Genomic DNA, 17,203 nt, shown 5'->3' with positions numbered 1-17,203 from the left:
TTGAGAATTCCAGCACTGTAACATTTCAATTTACTCAACAGGTCTCATGGTTTTTCCACTAGTACTTTCTGCAAATCTGACCCACAGTTCACTAGAAAGTATCTCAGCAATACTCACATGATCTTCCCTCCATGAGTAGAGAAACGGAATTTTAACGACATAGTTCTGTTCACTCACAACCAGTTTTGCTTTCTTTCATGGTCTTCTTTCTTATACTTTGATCTTCCTTTATTCATTTTTGTTATTTAAATTGCTTTCTATTTTCCGCTCTTTATTTTACAATTTTCTATCACTACAGTGTTCCAGTACTGCAGTATTTGTTCTTATAGTGACAATTAGTCTGTAATCTCAACAAGCCTCAGGCAAAAAAGCAGAGATGTTCATAAAATGCTTATTGTAATAAATCAATAAAGTAAATGATTATGATTAAGTAATTATAGTTATTCCAAGAGTAAATCTACTTAAATTCAGTGCAGCAATTATCAATGGAAACCAAAGTACATTTTTTGTCTCAAATAGTTTTTGTGGCCTCCACAACTTCCCACCACTTAATAATTAAAGACTAGTTGGAACCTTAGTGTTTGACATTTCTGCAGCTATGGGTTTGTTTTTTGTATATTTTTAAAAGCTGTACCAACCCACATTTAAATTTAGCGGAACATAAACATGCCTGCACAAGAATTCAGCAGCTAGGCATAACACCCCTACTCTCCTTTCATCTACATGTTGACTAACAGTACTGAGATCAGAAAATAAAATACAGATTGTCAAATGATTACTTTCCAGGCCTTACCTTCTGCATGCCAAACTGTGGCCCCACATAGAGAGGAGGAGGGGTTTCAGTACTAGTCAGTGAGATGTTGTCTTGGCTCGGCAGCTCCATTTCACGGATGACATGCGATTTAAGCTTGCCGTACCTCTGGCTGCAGTGACGAAGGCTCTTCCTCTGCCATTTTTGGGTGGTATCACTATCTTTACTAACACCAAACCAGTCGGCTGTGCCTCTGTAGAACAGAATGGATTAGTGATTGCCCTGAATATTGACAGATTTTAATTGATTACCATATATTATATATTATTAGGAATAATGTATTATTGCACCACGAATAGATGTACGATTACACTACTGGATGTATTCTATAGGTCACCAATTAATGGGAAAGATATAGAGGAAAAAATTTGCAAGGAAATTACACAGAGATGCAAGAATTATAGAGCAGTTCTAGCGGGGGATTTTAATTATCCTAATATAGATGGGATAGTAACAGTGTAAAAGGTGGCGGGGGGGGGGGGGGGGGGGGGTTGGGGGAGGGGTGAAAGAGTTTCTGAAGTGTGTTCAGGAGACTTTTCTAGATCCTTATATTTCTGGCCCACCGAGGAGATGACATTGCTGGATCTTGTTTTAGGGAATGAGATGGGTCAAGTAGATCAAAATGTCAGTGGGAAAACAGTGATCATATTATCACAAGGTTTAGACTGGGTATGGAAAAGGTCAAGAAGCAAACAGAGTAAAAATAGAGAGGCCAACTTCAATGGGGCGAGAATGTTTGCACTTTATCTGGGCCAGATCCAGAGGCAAAACTGTAACAGCACAGGCTGCTTTTGAACAGGAGATAGTTCAGGTAGAGTCAAGGGACATTCCCACAACAGGGGGTAAAGGTGGGACAAATGAGTACAGAGCACCCTGGATGATGAAAGAGATGGAGAGTAAGATAAAGCAGAAAAAGGCTGCATATGACAGATGGATAATACAATTGAGAATCAGGTTGAATGCAGAAAGTTCAGAGGGGAAATGAAAAAGAAATAGACAGAGTCTGAGAAGAGACTGGCAGCTAACATAAAACCAAATCCAAAAGTCTTCTATAGGCATATAAATAATAAGAGTAGTAAGAGGAGGGTGGCACCGATTAGGGACCAAAAAGGGGATTTACGCAAGGAGGCAGAGGGCCTGGCTGAAGTACTAAGTGAAAACTATGTATTTGTCTTTACCAAGAAAGAAGAGGCTGTCCAAGTCATAGTGAAAGAGAATGCAGTTGGGTCACTGGATAGGCTAAAAATTAAAAAGAGAAGGTATTAGAAGGGCTGTCTGTATTTAAAGTTGATAAGTCACCAGGACCAGATGAGGTGCATCCAAGTATACTGAGGGAAGTAAGGGTGGAAATTGTGGAGGTACTGGCCATAATCTTCCAATCCAGCTGCGATATAGGGGTGGTGCCAGAGGACTGGAGAATCGCAAATGTTACACCCTCGTTCAAAAAATGTGGAAGGATTAACCCCAGCAGCTAAGAGGTGCTCTGTGGTGGGAAAGCTTTTAGATATGATAATTCAGGACAAAATTGTTATTTGGACAAATGTGGATTAATCAAGAAAAGTCAGCACAGATTTGTTAAGGGAAAATCGTGTTTAACTAACTTGATTGAGTTTGTTGATGAGGTAACAGAGAGGATTGAGGAGGGTAATGTGGTGTACATAGACTTCCAAAAGACACTTGATAAAGTGCCACATATCAGACTTGTCAGCAAAGTCAGAGCACATGTAATAAAAGGGACAGTGGATACAAAGTTGGCTGAATGACAGGAAACAGACTAGTCGTGAACAGTTGTTTTTCGGACTGGAGGAAGCTATATAGTAGTGTTTCCCAGGGGTGGGTGTTATGACCATTGCTTTTCTTAATATATACTGATGACCTAGACTTGGGTGTTCAGGACACATTTTAAAAATTTGCAGATGGCACAAAACTTGGAAGAATTGTGAATTGTGAACTGTGGGGAGGATGGGAATAAACTCAAGAGGACACAGACAGGCTGGTGCAATTGGCGGACAAGTGGCAGATGAAATTTAATGCGGAGAAGTGCGAAGTGGTTCATTTTGGTCGGGATAATGAGGAAAGGCAATATAAAATAAAGGATACAATTCTAAAAGGGTGCTGGAGCAGAGAAACCTGAGGGTACATGTGAACAAATCATTGAAGGGGGCAGGGCAGGTTGAGAAAGTGGTTAATAAAGCATATGGGATATATTGTACAAAAGCAAGGAACTTAAGAAGAACCAGTTTGGCCTCAACTGGAGTATTGTGTCCCATTCTGGCCACCACACTTTTGGAAGATGTGAAGGCATTAGAGAGGCTGCAGAAAAGATTCATGAGAATGGTTCCAGGGATAAGGAGCTTAAATGGATAGACTGGAGAAGCTGGGGCTGTTCTCCTGAGAGAAGAGAAGGTTGAGAGGAGATTTGATAGAGGTTTTCAAAATCTTGAGGGGTCTGGATAGATTAGATAGGGAGAAATTATTCCCATTGATAGAAAGATCCAGAACTACAGGACACCAACTTAAGGTGATTAGCAAAAGAAGCAACAGCGACATGAGGATAAACTTTTTTTTTTAATGCAGCGAGTGGTTAGGATATGGAAGGCACTGCCCGAGAGTGTGGTGGAGGCAGATTTAATCAATGCTTTCAAAAGGGAACTGGATAAACTGGGAACAGATGTTCTCAGGGAAATGCACGCCAGAAATGTGGAGGTTGTTTAGGGAACACTTGCTGCGACTGCTGGATAGGTTTGTCCCGATGAGGCAAGGAAGGGATGGTAGGGTGAAGGAACCTTGGATGACAAGAGATGTGGAACAGCTAGTCAAGAGGAAGAAGGAAGCTTACTTAAGGTTGAGGAAGCAAGGATCAGACAGGGCTCTAGAGGGTTACAAGGTAGCCAGGAAGGAACTGAAGAATGGACTTAGGAGAGCTAGAAGGGGACATGAAAAAGTCTTGGTGGGTAGGATTAAAGAAAATCCCAAGGCGTTCTACACTTATGTGAGGAACAAGAGGATGGCCAGAGTGAGGGTAGGGCTGATAAGGGATAGTGGAGGGAACTTGTGCCTGGAGTCGGAGGAGGTAGGGGAGGTCCTAAATGAATACTTTGCTTTAGTATTCACTAGTGAGAGGGACCTGGTCGTTTGTGAGGACAGCGTGGAACAGGCTGATATGCTCGAACAGGTTGAGGTTAAGAGGGAGGATGTGCTGGAAATTTTGAATGATATGAGGACAGATAAGTCTCCGGGGCCAGACGGGATATACCCAAGGATATTACGGGAAGCGAGGGAAGAGATTGCTGCGCCTTTGGCGATGATCTTTGCATCCTCACTGTCCACTTGAGTAGAACCGGATGATTGGAGGGTGGCAAATGTTGTTCTCTTGTTCAAGAAAGGGAATAGGGATAACCCTGGGAATTATAGACCAGTCAGTCTTATGTCAGTAGTGGCAAATTATTGGAGAGGATTCTGAGAGACAGGATTTATGATTATTTGGAAAAGCATGGTTTGATTAGAGACAGTCAGCATGGCTTTGTGAGGGGCAGGTCATGCCTCACGAGCCTTATTGAATTCTTTGAAGATGTGACAAAACACATTGATGAAGGAAGAGCAGTGGATGTGGTGTATATGGATTTTAGCAAGGCGTTTGATAAGGTTCCCCATGGTAGGCTCATTCAGAAAGTAAGGAGGCATGGGATACAGGGGAAGTTGGCTGTCTGGATACAAAATTGGCTGGCCCATAGAAGACAGAGGGTGGTAGTAGATGGAAAGTATTCAGCATGGAACTCGGTGACCAGTGGTGTTCCGCAGGGATCTGTTCTGGGACCTCTGCTCTTTGTGATTTTTATAAATGACTTGGATGAGGAAGTGGAAGGCTGGGTTAGCAAGTTTGCCGATGACACAAAGGTTGCTGGAGTTGTGGATAGTGTGGAAGGCTGTTGTAGGTTGCAACGGGACATTCACAGGATGCAGAGCTGGGCTGAGAAGTGGCAGATGGAGTTCAACCTGGAAAAGTGTGAAGTGATTCATTTTGGAAGGTCGAATTTGAATGCGGAATACAGGCTTAAAGACAGGATTCTTGGTAGTGTGGAGGAACAGAGGGATCTTGGGGTCCATGTCCATAGATCGCTCAAAGTTGCCACCCAAGTTGATAGGGTTGTTAAGAAGGCGTATGGTGTGTTGGCTTTCATTAACAGGGGGATTGAGTTTAAGAGCCACGAGGTTATGCTGCAGCTCTATAAGGCCCTGGTTCGACCACACTTGGAATATTGTGTTCAGTTCTGGTCGCCTCATTATAGGAAGGATGTGGAAGCTTTAGAGAGGGTGCAGAGGAGATTTACCAGGATGCTGCCTGGACTGGAGGGCATGTCCTACGAAGAAAGATTGAGGGAGCTAGGGCTTTTCTCATTGGAGCAAAGAAGGATGAGAGGTGACTTGATAGAGGGGTACAAGATGATGAGAGGCATAGATAGAGTGGATAGTCAGAGACTTTTTCCCAGGGTGGAAAGGGCTATCACCAGGGGGCATGATTGGAGGAAGGTTTCGGGGAGATGTCAGAGGTAGGTTCTTTACACAGAGAGTGGTGGGTGCGTGGAATGCGCTGCCAGCGGTGGTAGTAGAAGCAGATACATTAGGGGCATTTAAGAAAATCTTGGATAGGTACATGGATGATAGTAGAATGAAGGGTAGGTAGTTAGTTTGATCTTAGAGTAGGTTAAAGGTTCGGCACAACATCATGGGCCGAAGGGCCAGTACTGTGCTGTACTGTTCTATGTTCTATAATGACCTGTGTAGAAAAAATTTACAGGGCTATGGGGGAAAGGCAAGGGAGTGGGACTTGGTGAATTGCCCCTGCAGAGAGCTGGCACAGACACAATGGGCTGAATGGCCTCCTTCGGGTGCTTTAACCATTTTATGATATTCTGCAGTTTAATAAGAATGCACAAACATATAAATACGGAGCAGATAATGCATTATTTGGATACACTTCTGTGAGTCACACACTGCATCTTGAGTGCAAAAAAATTCTCATGATTAAAACTATATATCATTTCTTCTGCATAATGACATAAATGGCTCTGTCGTCCTTAAAGAAGCATGTGCTATCATGCTGACACCACCCTGGTTTGAAATTCCTGTTGCAGTTCCAATCTAAATCATAGGGCAATATGTAAAACACATGTGTTCCTTCAAATTTGCTTAACATTCTCGTTTGACTCTCGTGTTAAATTTAAGTAACAAATCAATTGACTTTAAAGTGAAGTGTTAAACGTGGCAGATTCAAAACAGGCAACAAATCAGACATTTCAACATGGTAGGCAACCAGTCTATCATGCTTGTGACACAGCAAGCTCTATATTGGATCAATCTACTCTAATTCTATTCTACTGATCAGGCGCTCCTAGTGTGGAACTGCACTCATAAGGGGCACTTGTTGGGAAATCATACCCCTACGTAGCTTGATTTGCCACTCATTTAATTTAGCAGATGAAAACTCACGGACCCTAGGAGTGCTCCATTGTGCCCAATTAGGGAATCAGCCCTGTAATTCCCTCTTAAATATTGAGTGGGATCGACTTGGTTTTAATAGTATTCCATATTCTAATAAAGTTTTTTAAAAATAAATTATCAAACATCCACCCTTACACTTTTAGTACTGAACCAAAATTTATACTCCCCATTACCAATTCTTTGACCAATGGAAATAATCTCAGTATTTGCTGTCTGAAGTCCCTTTCAAAACTTTGAGCACTTTTATTAAATCCCTTGTGAACTTTCTCTGCTTTTGTGATTACAACTCGAGCTCTTCAAGTCTCTCATTGTCTCATCCCTGGTGTTGTCTTAGTAAATCAATCTTCCACCTTTTCCATTGCTCCAATATTCTTTCAATAACATGGTGCCCAAAATGCTGCAATACTCCAACTACATACTAACAAATTTCTTGCACCGACTCACCTGCAGCTCATGGTCTCTACACTCACTGCGCCAAACATAAAAAATACTTGAACCCCAATTGTTCTTTTTATACCATTCTTCACCTGCAATCCTGCTTTTAGAGATCTGCATCCTAGTTGTTCCCCCCACCCATTGAAGATAACATTATTGAGATTATATTTCCATGTACTGCTCTTACCCCAACACCCCCACCCAGATAAACTACTTCCCATTTATCCCATTAAACAATGTTCATCACATATCTGCCCACTCTGATTATATCTTTCTGCAATCTCTTGATTCATCCTCCCAGTTTTCTTGCGAAGGTGGCTCAGCAGGAATCTCTTCCAGCTCTCATCTTGTTTCTGCTCAGCTCTTGGCACCTGGCGAATGTCCTCCTACCTCTTTGGATGGCAGAGTTATGGAGCATGTAGCCTTGCCAATCCTAATCTCTTGCTACCTTCAGATGTCTATTATGTGTCTTGATAATGATTCTGGTGATTCCAAGAAGCTTGTACTTGCACTGCACTGTAGCTCATGGTTCTCAGAAGTGTTGGGGCTGAAACAGTAGCACAGATCACCAACCATGTATTTTTTTTTACCCCTCTCAGCCAAATAATCCTTGCACCATGGAATTCCTTAAAATAAATGCATCATGATTAATATCTGTAAACCCAGCATCAACTTGCACAATAGTTTACACGTTAATGGAGTGAAGGCCCTTGCAGTTCCTGAAGGTGATGTGACTGTGTGCAGTGGCTCACATGGGCACGTGCATGTAATCAGTGGTGCTTCCGATTTTCAAGAATGCTGCCATCTATAAATATTCAAAGTCATCTCATCCTGCTGCTTGTTGCCCAAGGGAAAATTAATGACATTTTTTGCCCTGGTGAACAATGCGTCAATCACCGATTTGATACATTGGTGAAATTCACATTGATTGATGTTTCTTATGTCCTTTGTGGCAGCTTGAAATGAGTCAGATGCAAAGAAGTTTGGGAATATTGTGGCCTTACAACAATGGCAGTACTGTCTCTACAATACAGTTTGATTTGGAGCGGTGGGCCCAGAAGATGGCACAGCTCTATCACTGCCCCCGTCATAAAGCAAAATCCACAACATTATTTTTCCCATTAAATTCAAGGGTAGACTTGACTCAGCCTGTACATACACCCTTCAGGTAAAATACAATATCAACTGCCTCAAATCCGTTCGGTCATCCTCCAAATAAAAAGGGATCTGCCAAAACTCTTAGGAAAACATCTTTGAAAGTAAACTGACAAAAAGTAAGCAGCACTTCTCGAAGAATGAATCTTATTTTCACACATTCATCAAAAACAGCATTCGCCCTTCAAATATCAACTTCCTATAAGCCCTAAATGCATCTATTACCTAGGCCAATTTTATGTGATCAAACTTAAGGTATAGTGAGAACACCTAGAAACTGCATGTGTGCTAATATCACTGCAAAACATTATCATAAAATTAAAGTTTTCACCTGTTTTCACTTGGAGCTCCTAAGGTCCAACATGAAGTTCTGGATCAGCACAAAATGGGCAGCTGTTCAAAGAAATCAACCTCGACACTATTTTCTCACCCTCAGGTGAAAGTCCGCTCAATTTCCCTTCTTTTATTCACTTAAAAGTTTTAATTTGGAAAGTAATGTTACAAAAAAGTAACAAATTCTAATTAAATCCAGTGCCTTATTTTGTCATCAGAAAGCACAGAAACTGAAAACTCTCTCTATTTGAAGTATTTCTATCTGTCGAAAGCCGTGTTCGTACTTGCCTCATCTTAAGTGCCTTTACATATTGTTTTGGAAGTTGCTTTCAAGCTAATCAGAAGTCTCCCTTATTTCTAACAGAATACAATAGTGTTCTTTGAGGCATATGATAGCCCTTCTCTCATTGGAATACCCAAAATCTAAAATGTTCATTGTTGTTGTTGGTTGTACAGATCAAGCGATCTGCCAAACGATACGGAATTCTAAAATGTTCTGACTCATTAACACTCAAACAACCACCCCAGTAACAAGTATAACTGTCCTCCTAATAAGGTGTAAAGTTGAAGACTTGCTTTGGCACACACCTGTTACTCATTTGTTTTCTTTTAATGTTAAAAGACTAGCCGTGATGGTTATGCATTACTGAACTGAATTAAGTTTCATTCTTTCTCTGTATCTTTCTTTTAGGCCATCTGGACGGTTAGTCACAGATAATAATTCATCCTTCTCAACATCTACCCCCAGGGAGATTACTGGCCACATAAACTGCTGCTGATTCATGATGAGAGGGTAGCTACCTTGTTCAATATAAAGGCTGTAACTGGTATAGGTGGAAGCCACTGTTGCCAATTGATTTATCCATCTTAAAACTCTTCCAGTGATTCACCTCTATTCCTGTCCCTAAACACAGCAATTTTTTACATCACTTTGGAAGTATCTTCCACTGTCCACCACCCATTTTCTGATCCTTGTACCCCTTGCCAGGAGTACAAGCAGTCAGAAAAGAAGCCACTTCAGATTCTCTTCTCCAACATGAGGGCTTTAGCTTCAGGATATCTCAGCTAAGTTTAACACTGTCCTTAAATGAGAGCCAGTCAGACACTTTGCAGCAGAATGACCAGAAAGAGATACAGAGGCTATCTGTAAAGGACTACTGTTGCCCTGGCTGAGTTGTTAACTTATCACAGATCAAAGGTCAAACCTGGGATGTTGCTAACCTCAAAAGCTGACCACCTTTCCAGATGGCGTAGTTACTCATTGAGTCATTGGAGAAGCATTCTCCACTTCTTCCTATTCCAACACAATATTGTGCATGCAAAGATTTTTGTTTTAAAATATTATCTGATCGCCTGACAAATTTCTAACATTAGAGTGTTCACTATTAATAGTGTCAGTTAGTAATAGAATAATATAAGATGCTTAATGTAATCTGCTGTGACTAAGGTGAGGCATTGTCCCTATAAGGCCACAAAATCCAATTATAGTTAAGTCACTACTCAGTCAGGTCAAAGTTTAATTGCTCTTCAATCTTGGCGCTTTCTTATTTTCAGTGATTGCCAAGATCAGTCAAAGGTTAGAGATTCGCCCTCTCCTGAATCAATTAAGGTATTTCTCTCTTGTTGGGAGATTTTCTCCATCTATTTGGAATGACTATCTCTGCTTCTTATACTTTTTCTGACATAGAAATTAGAGTGTGACACTTAAGAGTTTTGTTAGGTAGTAAATGCCCACTAGATGTACTGTTTTTGTTATAGTAAAAAATGATACATCGATAGTTATATAAACAATCCACAATTATTTATAAGAAAATATCAAAGTAGACGAACCTGAACACAGTGTTCAGTTAATTAAATAAGCACATATAATAGGCTTGTATCAAATTTCTCTCTCTGCTATTTTAACACAAGCTTTAACCTGTTAAATTTAAATTGGCTAACACCACTGCTAAAGTAACAAAGAAGAATGATACGAGGGTGTTCAGGTTTAGACAATATCACTGACCGTAATTTCTAAACTAATATGTCAAACCAGAGAAAGGAAACATTCACAACTAAAAAAAAAATCATTTTTTTGCCTATATATTAAAAGTTACATTGAGTCAGCAAAATGGGATACTGTTCTTTGAATCAATATTACAGGGATTCAATCAGAGAAAGGTTTTCAGTTCTATTAAAGGTGCTCTATTGCATAGCTTTTCCATGTATCTCAATCAGAAAGCAGAGAAGAACAGAAATTGGTGTGCATTGTACCTGTTTTGAGTGTAAAATGGTGCACAGTGATCAATTTATCAGTGGGACGGCCCTGTGCCTAATGTGCACAGCAGTTGGGCCATTGCTAAATTAATTATGTCCATTTTTAGGCACCCTGGGCAGCCAACTAAATCAGGTCTTAGGCCCCTTTGGGGCCTAATGCATGTTGAAGATTTCACTAAGATTTAACTTAAGGTTAAATCAATTAAACAGAAAAGAATAATGTCCACCAAACAGTGCCCTGATAGAGCTGGTGAAGGGTGTAATATTCCTGAAATATGTCTAATTTAAATAATTGCACAGGAAAAACACTAAACTTTAAAAAGATTGTCCCCTAAAATTAGCAACCATAGAACTGCCTGAACTGCAACAGGTGTCTGCTGGAACAGCTGGAATCGCAATCAGGATCTAGATAAGCTAGAATTAAACAGAAAATTCTAGAAATACTCAGATCAGGCAGCTTCTGTGCACAGAAAAATAATGTTCCTGGATACACTGGGTCCTGGCATAGTACCAATAATTCTGGGATGGCCTGTTTGGAGCCTTTGGCCTACCATCCCCATGTTGCTGGCCAAAATGGCAATCAAAATAAGGTGGGAGGAGTTGGTGACACTATATATTGGAGATCCCACGTCTCAGGCCTTCATTGAGCCCTGGTACATGGTCAGCAAAGATACACCTGATATGATGAGAGGGGAAGTGGGGTCCACCTTGGCATCCAGACTAGGAATGAGGCCTAGATTCCCAAAAATTTGAATGCAAGGTGGTTTTTGGCCTCTTTGAAGGTGGTTCATTTATAAAGGGAGCCATGGGTGCCAAATGGAAGTTTGTTGTGAGGAGGAACCCAGCAACACCATACCCAACATTCCTCCTTTGGACTTCCTGGGGCCTCAAATATTGTTAGCTGAGGAAAGCAATAGAAGTTCCCAGTGGGAGGAATCCTGAAGAAAGTACCAGGATCACTGCCTGCAGATTGTTTGGGAATTTAATTCCAAACTGTTTGATTTGATTTCTACTTGAAGCAATTTATCAGAAATAATAAAACACAAATGATGTTAGGTTGTTAAACTCCATTAGAAGTGATGAAGTTTCTGGCTGTTTTATGATATATACAAGGTGTACATCAGCACCTAATAGAGTAGTGTTTTCCAAAATGGATAACACTGTGATAAGTGGGAATCATCTACTTATTAAGTTTTTAATATTCTGAGTGTGAAGATACTGTACAAGGATAGACTATTTGTCACATAGTCAGCACTTAGTTACATTCTGAAACTGTCATTTAATTTACAAGTTTCCTATTAAACCAGGTAAAAATGGGTCTGTTTACTTACAATAAATACTTCTAAGTGGCAGTTTATGGGGCATATTTATGGCTAGTCTCACTATTAATCATGTTTAAAGATGTCAATGTTATAATTAGATGAATAATACAGGAAGGCGTGTATCATAACCTTTTGTAATTACTGACATTGTGGCTGAGTGTTGTAAGCAATATGTTAAATATGTAATGATTTGTGTTTGTAGGAAACATGTTTATAGGAAGGAGCTCGAAACATGAAATGCTAATTAGGGAAACACGCTGGTCTGATGTTGGAGCTGTTGGTAATGTTATGTTGAGCTTCCCTTCTGTAGATTTTAGTGTGTGTCAGTGAACTGTGGTTTTTAATAGCAGCTATCTGTCAACACTGGCAGTGGTCAAATAACAACAACTTACATTTATATGGCACATTTAACTTGGTAAAACGTCCCAAGGCACTTAACAAAAGCAATATCAATGAAAAAAACATTCTTGATACCAAGCCACAGGAGGAGATATTGGGACAGACGACCAAAAGCTTGGTCCAAGAGGTAAGTTATAAAGAGCACCTTAAAAGAGGAAACAGAGGTAAAGAGGCAGAGTTGCAGGGAGGGAATTTCAGAGCTTAGGGCCTTAGCAGCCAAAGGCACGGCCACCAGTGTTAAGCGATTAAAATCAGGGATGCGCAAGAGGCCAGAATTGCAGGAGCACAGAGATCTTGAAGATTTGTAGGTCTGGAGAGGTTGCACAGATCGGGAGGGTGCGAGGTCATGGAAGAATCTGAAAATAAAGACGAGGATTTTAAAATTGAGTTGTTGTTGGCTGGGGAGCTAATGAAGGTCAGCAAATACAAGGGTGATGGTTGAATAAGATATGGCTGAGTTAAGGTACAGGCACAGAGTTGTGGATGAACACAAGGAATATTCCTGCTAAACTGTGCACGCGCGCGACTGCACGGCAGCCTGGAAGTATTGAGAAAGCCTTGCTCCGTATTAAATGCTGCACCTGCGCTCCCACTGTAAAAATGTAAAGGAATCACAATTTGAAAAAACTGCACCAGAATTTTACAGTGAGCATTGAGCACAAGTTATGCAGGGCAAAAGATGGGAAATCGTCCAGGAGAATACTGGAATAATCAAGTTTAGAGGTAACAAAAGCATTGATGAGGGTTTCAACAGCAGATGAGTGGAGGCAGGGGCACAGTCGAGCGGTATTAGAGATGGATGCACTTAGAAAAGTACAGTATGATTAGAACAAGTCAATGTGGTTTTATTAAAGAGAAATTCTGTTTGATAAATTTATTAGAGTTTTTTGAGGATGTAACTAGTAGAGTAGATAAAGGGAACTAGTAGATGTAGTATACCTGGATTTCCAAAAGGCATTCAATAAGGTGCCGCACAAAAGATTAATAGGTATAATAAGGGCTCATGAAGTTGGGAGTAATATATTAGCATGGATAGAGGATTGGTAACGGACAGGAAGCAACGAGTGGTCATAAATGGGCATTTTCAAGTTGGCAGGCAGTGAATAGTGGAGTGCTGCAAGGATCAGTGCTGGCTGGGGCCTTAGCTATTTACAATCTATATTAATGACTTAGATGAAGAGACAGAGAGTAATGTATCTAAGTTTGCTGATGATACAAAGGTAGGTGGAAAGGTAAGCTGTGGGGAGGACACAGAGAGGCTGCAAAGAGATAAGAGGTTAAGCGAGTGGGCAACAAGATGGTAGATGGAATATAAATTTAGGGAAGTATAAAGTTATTCACTTTGATTGTAAGAATAGAACAGCACAATAGTTTTAAAAAGCTGTGAAATTTCTAAGTGTTGATGTTCAAAGAGATTTTTGCTTGTACAAGGAACGCAGAAAGTTAGCTTGCAGGTACAGCAAGCAATTAGGAAGGCAAATGGCGTGGTGGCCTTTATTGCAAGGGGATTGGAGTACAGGAATAAGAAAGTCTTTCTGCAATTGTAAAGGGTTTTGGTGAGACCACATCTGAAGTACTGTGTGCAGTTTTGGTCTCCACATTTAAGAAAGGATATACTTACATTGGAGGTGGTGAAGAGAATGTTCACTAAGTTGGTCCCTGGGATGATGGGGTTGTCCTATGATGAGAGGCTGAGCAAATTGGGCCAATATTCTCTGCAGTTTGGAAGAATTAGAGGTGATCTCATTGAAACATATAAGATTCTGAAGGAGCTGGATAGGGTAGACACAGAGGTTGTTTCCACCTGGCGGTGAATCTAAAACATGGAGTAACAGTTTCAGAATAAGGGGCCAATCATTTGAGACTGAAATGAGGAGAAATTACTTCACTTAAAGGGTTATGAATCTTTGGAATTCTCTACCCCAGAGGGTTGTGGATGCTCCATCGCTGAATAAATTTAAGGCTGGAAGAGATAGATTTTTGGTCTCTCATGGAATCAAGGAATATGGTGAGCAGGCGGGAAAGTGGAATTGAAGCCTATCAGCCATGTTAGTATTGAATAGCGGAGCAGGCTCGATGGGCCATATGGTCTACTCTTGCTCCTATTTCTTGTGTCCTTGTGGAAGAAAACAGCAGTGATGGTCTGGCTATGTGGTCAGAAACTGAACTTGGGGTGAAATAGCACAAACACCAAGATTGTGAACAGTCTTGCTCAGCATAAGACAAATAATTAAGTTATCAAAAAACTGGAAGTTGTATTCAACAATAAATGAGAGCAAGCACTGCAGGATGAGAAACAGTAACCAACCAGAGAAAATACTTATCAGGCAATAAAGGTTAGAAATAAAAACGGAAAGTGCTGGAAAGTGCAGTTAACCTGACCTGAAACATTAACTCTGCTTCTCTCTCCACAGATGCTGCCTGACCTGCTGAGTTTTTCCAGCACTTTCTATTTTTATTTCAGATTTCCATCATCCGCAGTATTTTGCTTTTAATAAAGCTTAGAATGTGTCTTAAGTAGAGGCTGAAAGTTTAAACAGACATCTTATTTAAAAAAAACTAGAGGATCCAAAATTTCTGGGGCCAGAGAGGGTCGAAAGTTGGATTTTTGCCTGTGGGTGGCGGAGGAGAGGACAGGGAATACACTTTCTAATCTCTTACCATTTAAGAAATACTCTGCACATCTATTCCTCCTACCTCACAATTTTCCACATTATATTCCATCTGCCACATTCTTGCCCACTCACTAAGTCTGTCCAAATCCCCTTGAAGCAACTTTGCTTCTTCCTCACAACACACATTCCCACCTAGTTTTATGTCATCCACGAACTTGGAAATATTACATTTTGTCCCCACATCCAAATCATTGACATATAATAACAGCTGGGGCCCAAGCACTGATCCCTGCAGTACCCCACTAGTCACAGCCTGCCAACGTGAGAATGACCCGTTTATTCCTACGCTCTGCTTTCTGCCTGTTAACCGATCCTTAATCCATGCCAGTCTATTACCTCTTATCCGATGTGCTTTAATTTTGCTAGCCAACTTCCTGAGGGGGACTTCATCAAAAACCTTCTGAAAATCCAGGTCTACCATGTCCACCGACTCCCCTTTATCAATTCTGCAAGTAATATCCTCAAAAAACTCCAACAGATTCGTCAAACCTGATTTCCCATTCATAAATCCATGTTGACTATGCCCAATCAGATCATTATTATCCAAGGTTCCATTCATCACATCCTTTAGAATAGATTCTAGCATTTTCCCAGCAACTGATGTAAGGCCAACAGGTCTGTAATTCCCTGTTTTCTTTCTCCCTCCCTTCTTAAATAGTGGGGTGACATTTGTGACCTTCCAATCTGCAAGAACCATTCCAGAATATATAGAATTTTGGAAGATAATCACCAATGCATCCACTATTTCCACAGCTACCTCTTTCAACACTCTGGGATGTAGAATATCGGGTCCTGGGGACTTATCAACCTTCAGCCCTATTAATTTCTTCAATACAACCTTCTTACTAATACTGATTTCCTTCAATTCCTCATTCACCCTAATCCCTTCGATCTCTAATTCTGGGAGATTTCTTGTATCTTCCTCAGTGAAGACAGACACAAAGTCATCATTTAGCTTCTCTGCCATTTCTCTATTCCCCATTATAAATTCTCCTAACACTACCTGTAATGGACCCACATTTGTCTTAGCCAAACATTTCCTTTTTACGTACCGATAGAAGATTTTACACTCTGTTTTTATATTTTTTGCTAGCTTACATTCATATTCAATTCTCCCTTTCTTCATGAGTTTCTTGGTGCCTTTACAGGGTGAAAGCACAGTTCAGTGGTCCATATAAAGTGGTCAAAAGAATTGATAAAGTAACTTAATTGATTGTCACCCCAAAACAGCAGAAAAAGAATCGGCTGTGTCTCATCAATACAATATTATCAACAGGAAGAGGATAAGCAAGCACAGGAGTGTCAGGTAGTAGTGACAGTGAAGGATAAAAGGGATAGTGAGGATGAGGCAGAAGGAGGCCTAAAGACAATTCTCAAATTGAACCTCCTACTATCTGGTTAGCTAATACTCAATTGTTAGAGAGATTGGACTCTATGCTTTCATATTTAGATGCAGAATAACGAGAAGACCTAGCAAGGCTACGCACAGCATTTCAAAGAGTCTGTAGGCACAATCTAGGATGTACAACCTTAGCCATACAGGATGTGGATGTAGGGGATTCCTTTCCTATAAAACAGCATCCTTATCACTTAAATCCAGAGAAACAGGCTCAGGTAAAAGCAGAAATCCAATACATGCTGGAAAACCATCTAATTGAACCCAGTCAAAGAAGCTGGAGTTCCCCAGTGGTGTTTATGCCTAAACCTGATGGTTCAGCTAGATTCTGCATGGACTACAGAAAGGTTAATGCAGTAACAAAGACAGACTCCGACCCAAAACCTCGCTTGGAAGACTGTATTGACAGAGTGGGCAGTGCTACTTCTCTTACAAAAATAGATCTGTTAAAGGGATACTGGCAGGTTCCTTTAACACCCCAAGCTAAAGAAATTTTGGCCTTTGTCAGATGAGTCTTTTCCAATGTCGAGTGATGCCATTTGGGCTAAAAAATACCCTAGCCACTTTTCAGAGATTCATGAACCAAGTGGTAGTCAGTGTTCCTAACTGTGTGGTTTATCTGGATGATGTGCTGGTATACAGTGACACTTGGAAGGACCACTTGAAACAACTGGAAGCTCTGTTTAGAAAATTACAATCGGCTGACAGTGAATTTGCAAAAGCCAGAGTAACCTACCTCGGGCATATAGTAGGGCAAGGACAAGTGTTGCCAAGAACAGCAAAAGTACAAACGTCGGTGGAGTTCTCCATCCCTCGAACTCAGCAAGAAATCATGAGGTTCTTCAGACTGTGTGGTTTCTACCGCAAGTTTGTACCAAATCTTAGTACTATAGCTGTTCCACTGACAGATTTGTTAAAA

The 17,203-nt window shown here is 40.7% G+C and overlaps 1 protein-coding gene across 5 annotated transcripts in view; it reads right to left on the bottom strand.

The window, feature by feature from the left end:
* rhbdf1a (rhomboid 5 homolog 1a (Drosophila)) overlaps window positions 1-17,203 on the bottom strand; it is a 474,090-nt gene that overhangs the window by 94,476 nt on the left and 362,411 nt on the right. For all 5 annotated transcript variants that reach the window (XR_010977354.1, XM_068055694.1, XM_068055692.1 and 2 more), the window contains one exon: window positions 794-1,004. Coding sequence is in view for 4 of the 5 variants with exons in the window: in XM_068055694.1 (XP_067911795.1) it covers window positions 794-1,004 (211 nt within the window). In the remaining variant the exon portion in view is untranslated. The remainder of the gene's footprint in view (window positions 1-793; window positions 1,005-17,203) is intronic.

The sequence above is a fragment of the Heterodontus francisci genome, chromosome 24 (assembly GCF_036365525.1).
Source record: "Heterodontus francisci isolate sHetFra1 chromosome 24, sHetFra1.hap1, whole genome shotgun sequence".
Classification (NCBI taxonomy): Eukaryota; Metazoa; Chordata; class Chondrichthyes; order Heterodontiformes; family Heterodontidae; genus Heterodontus; species Heterodontus francisci.
This window is presented reverse-complemented; position numbering and strand designations above follow the sequence as displayed.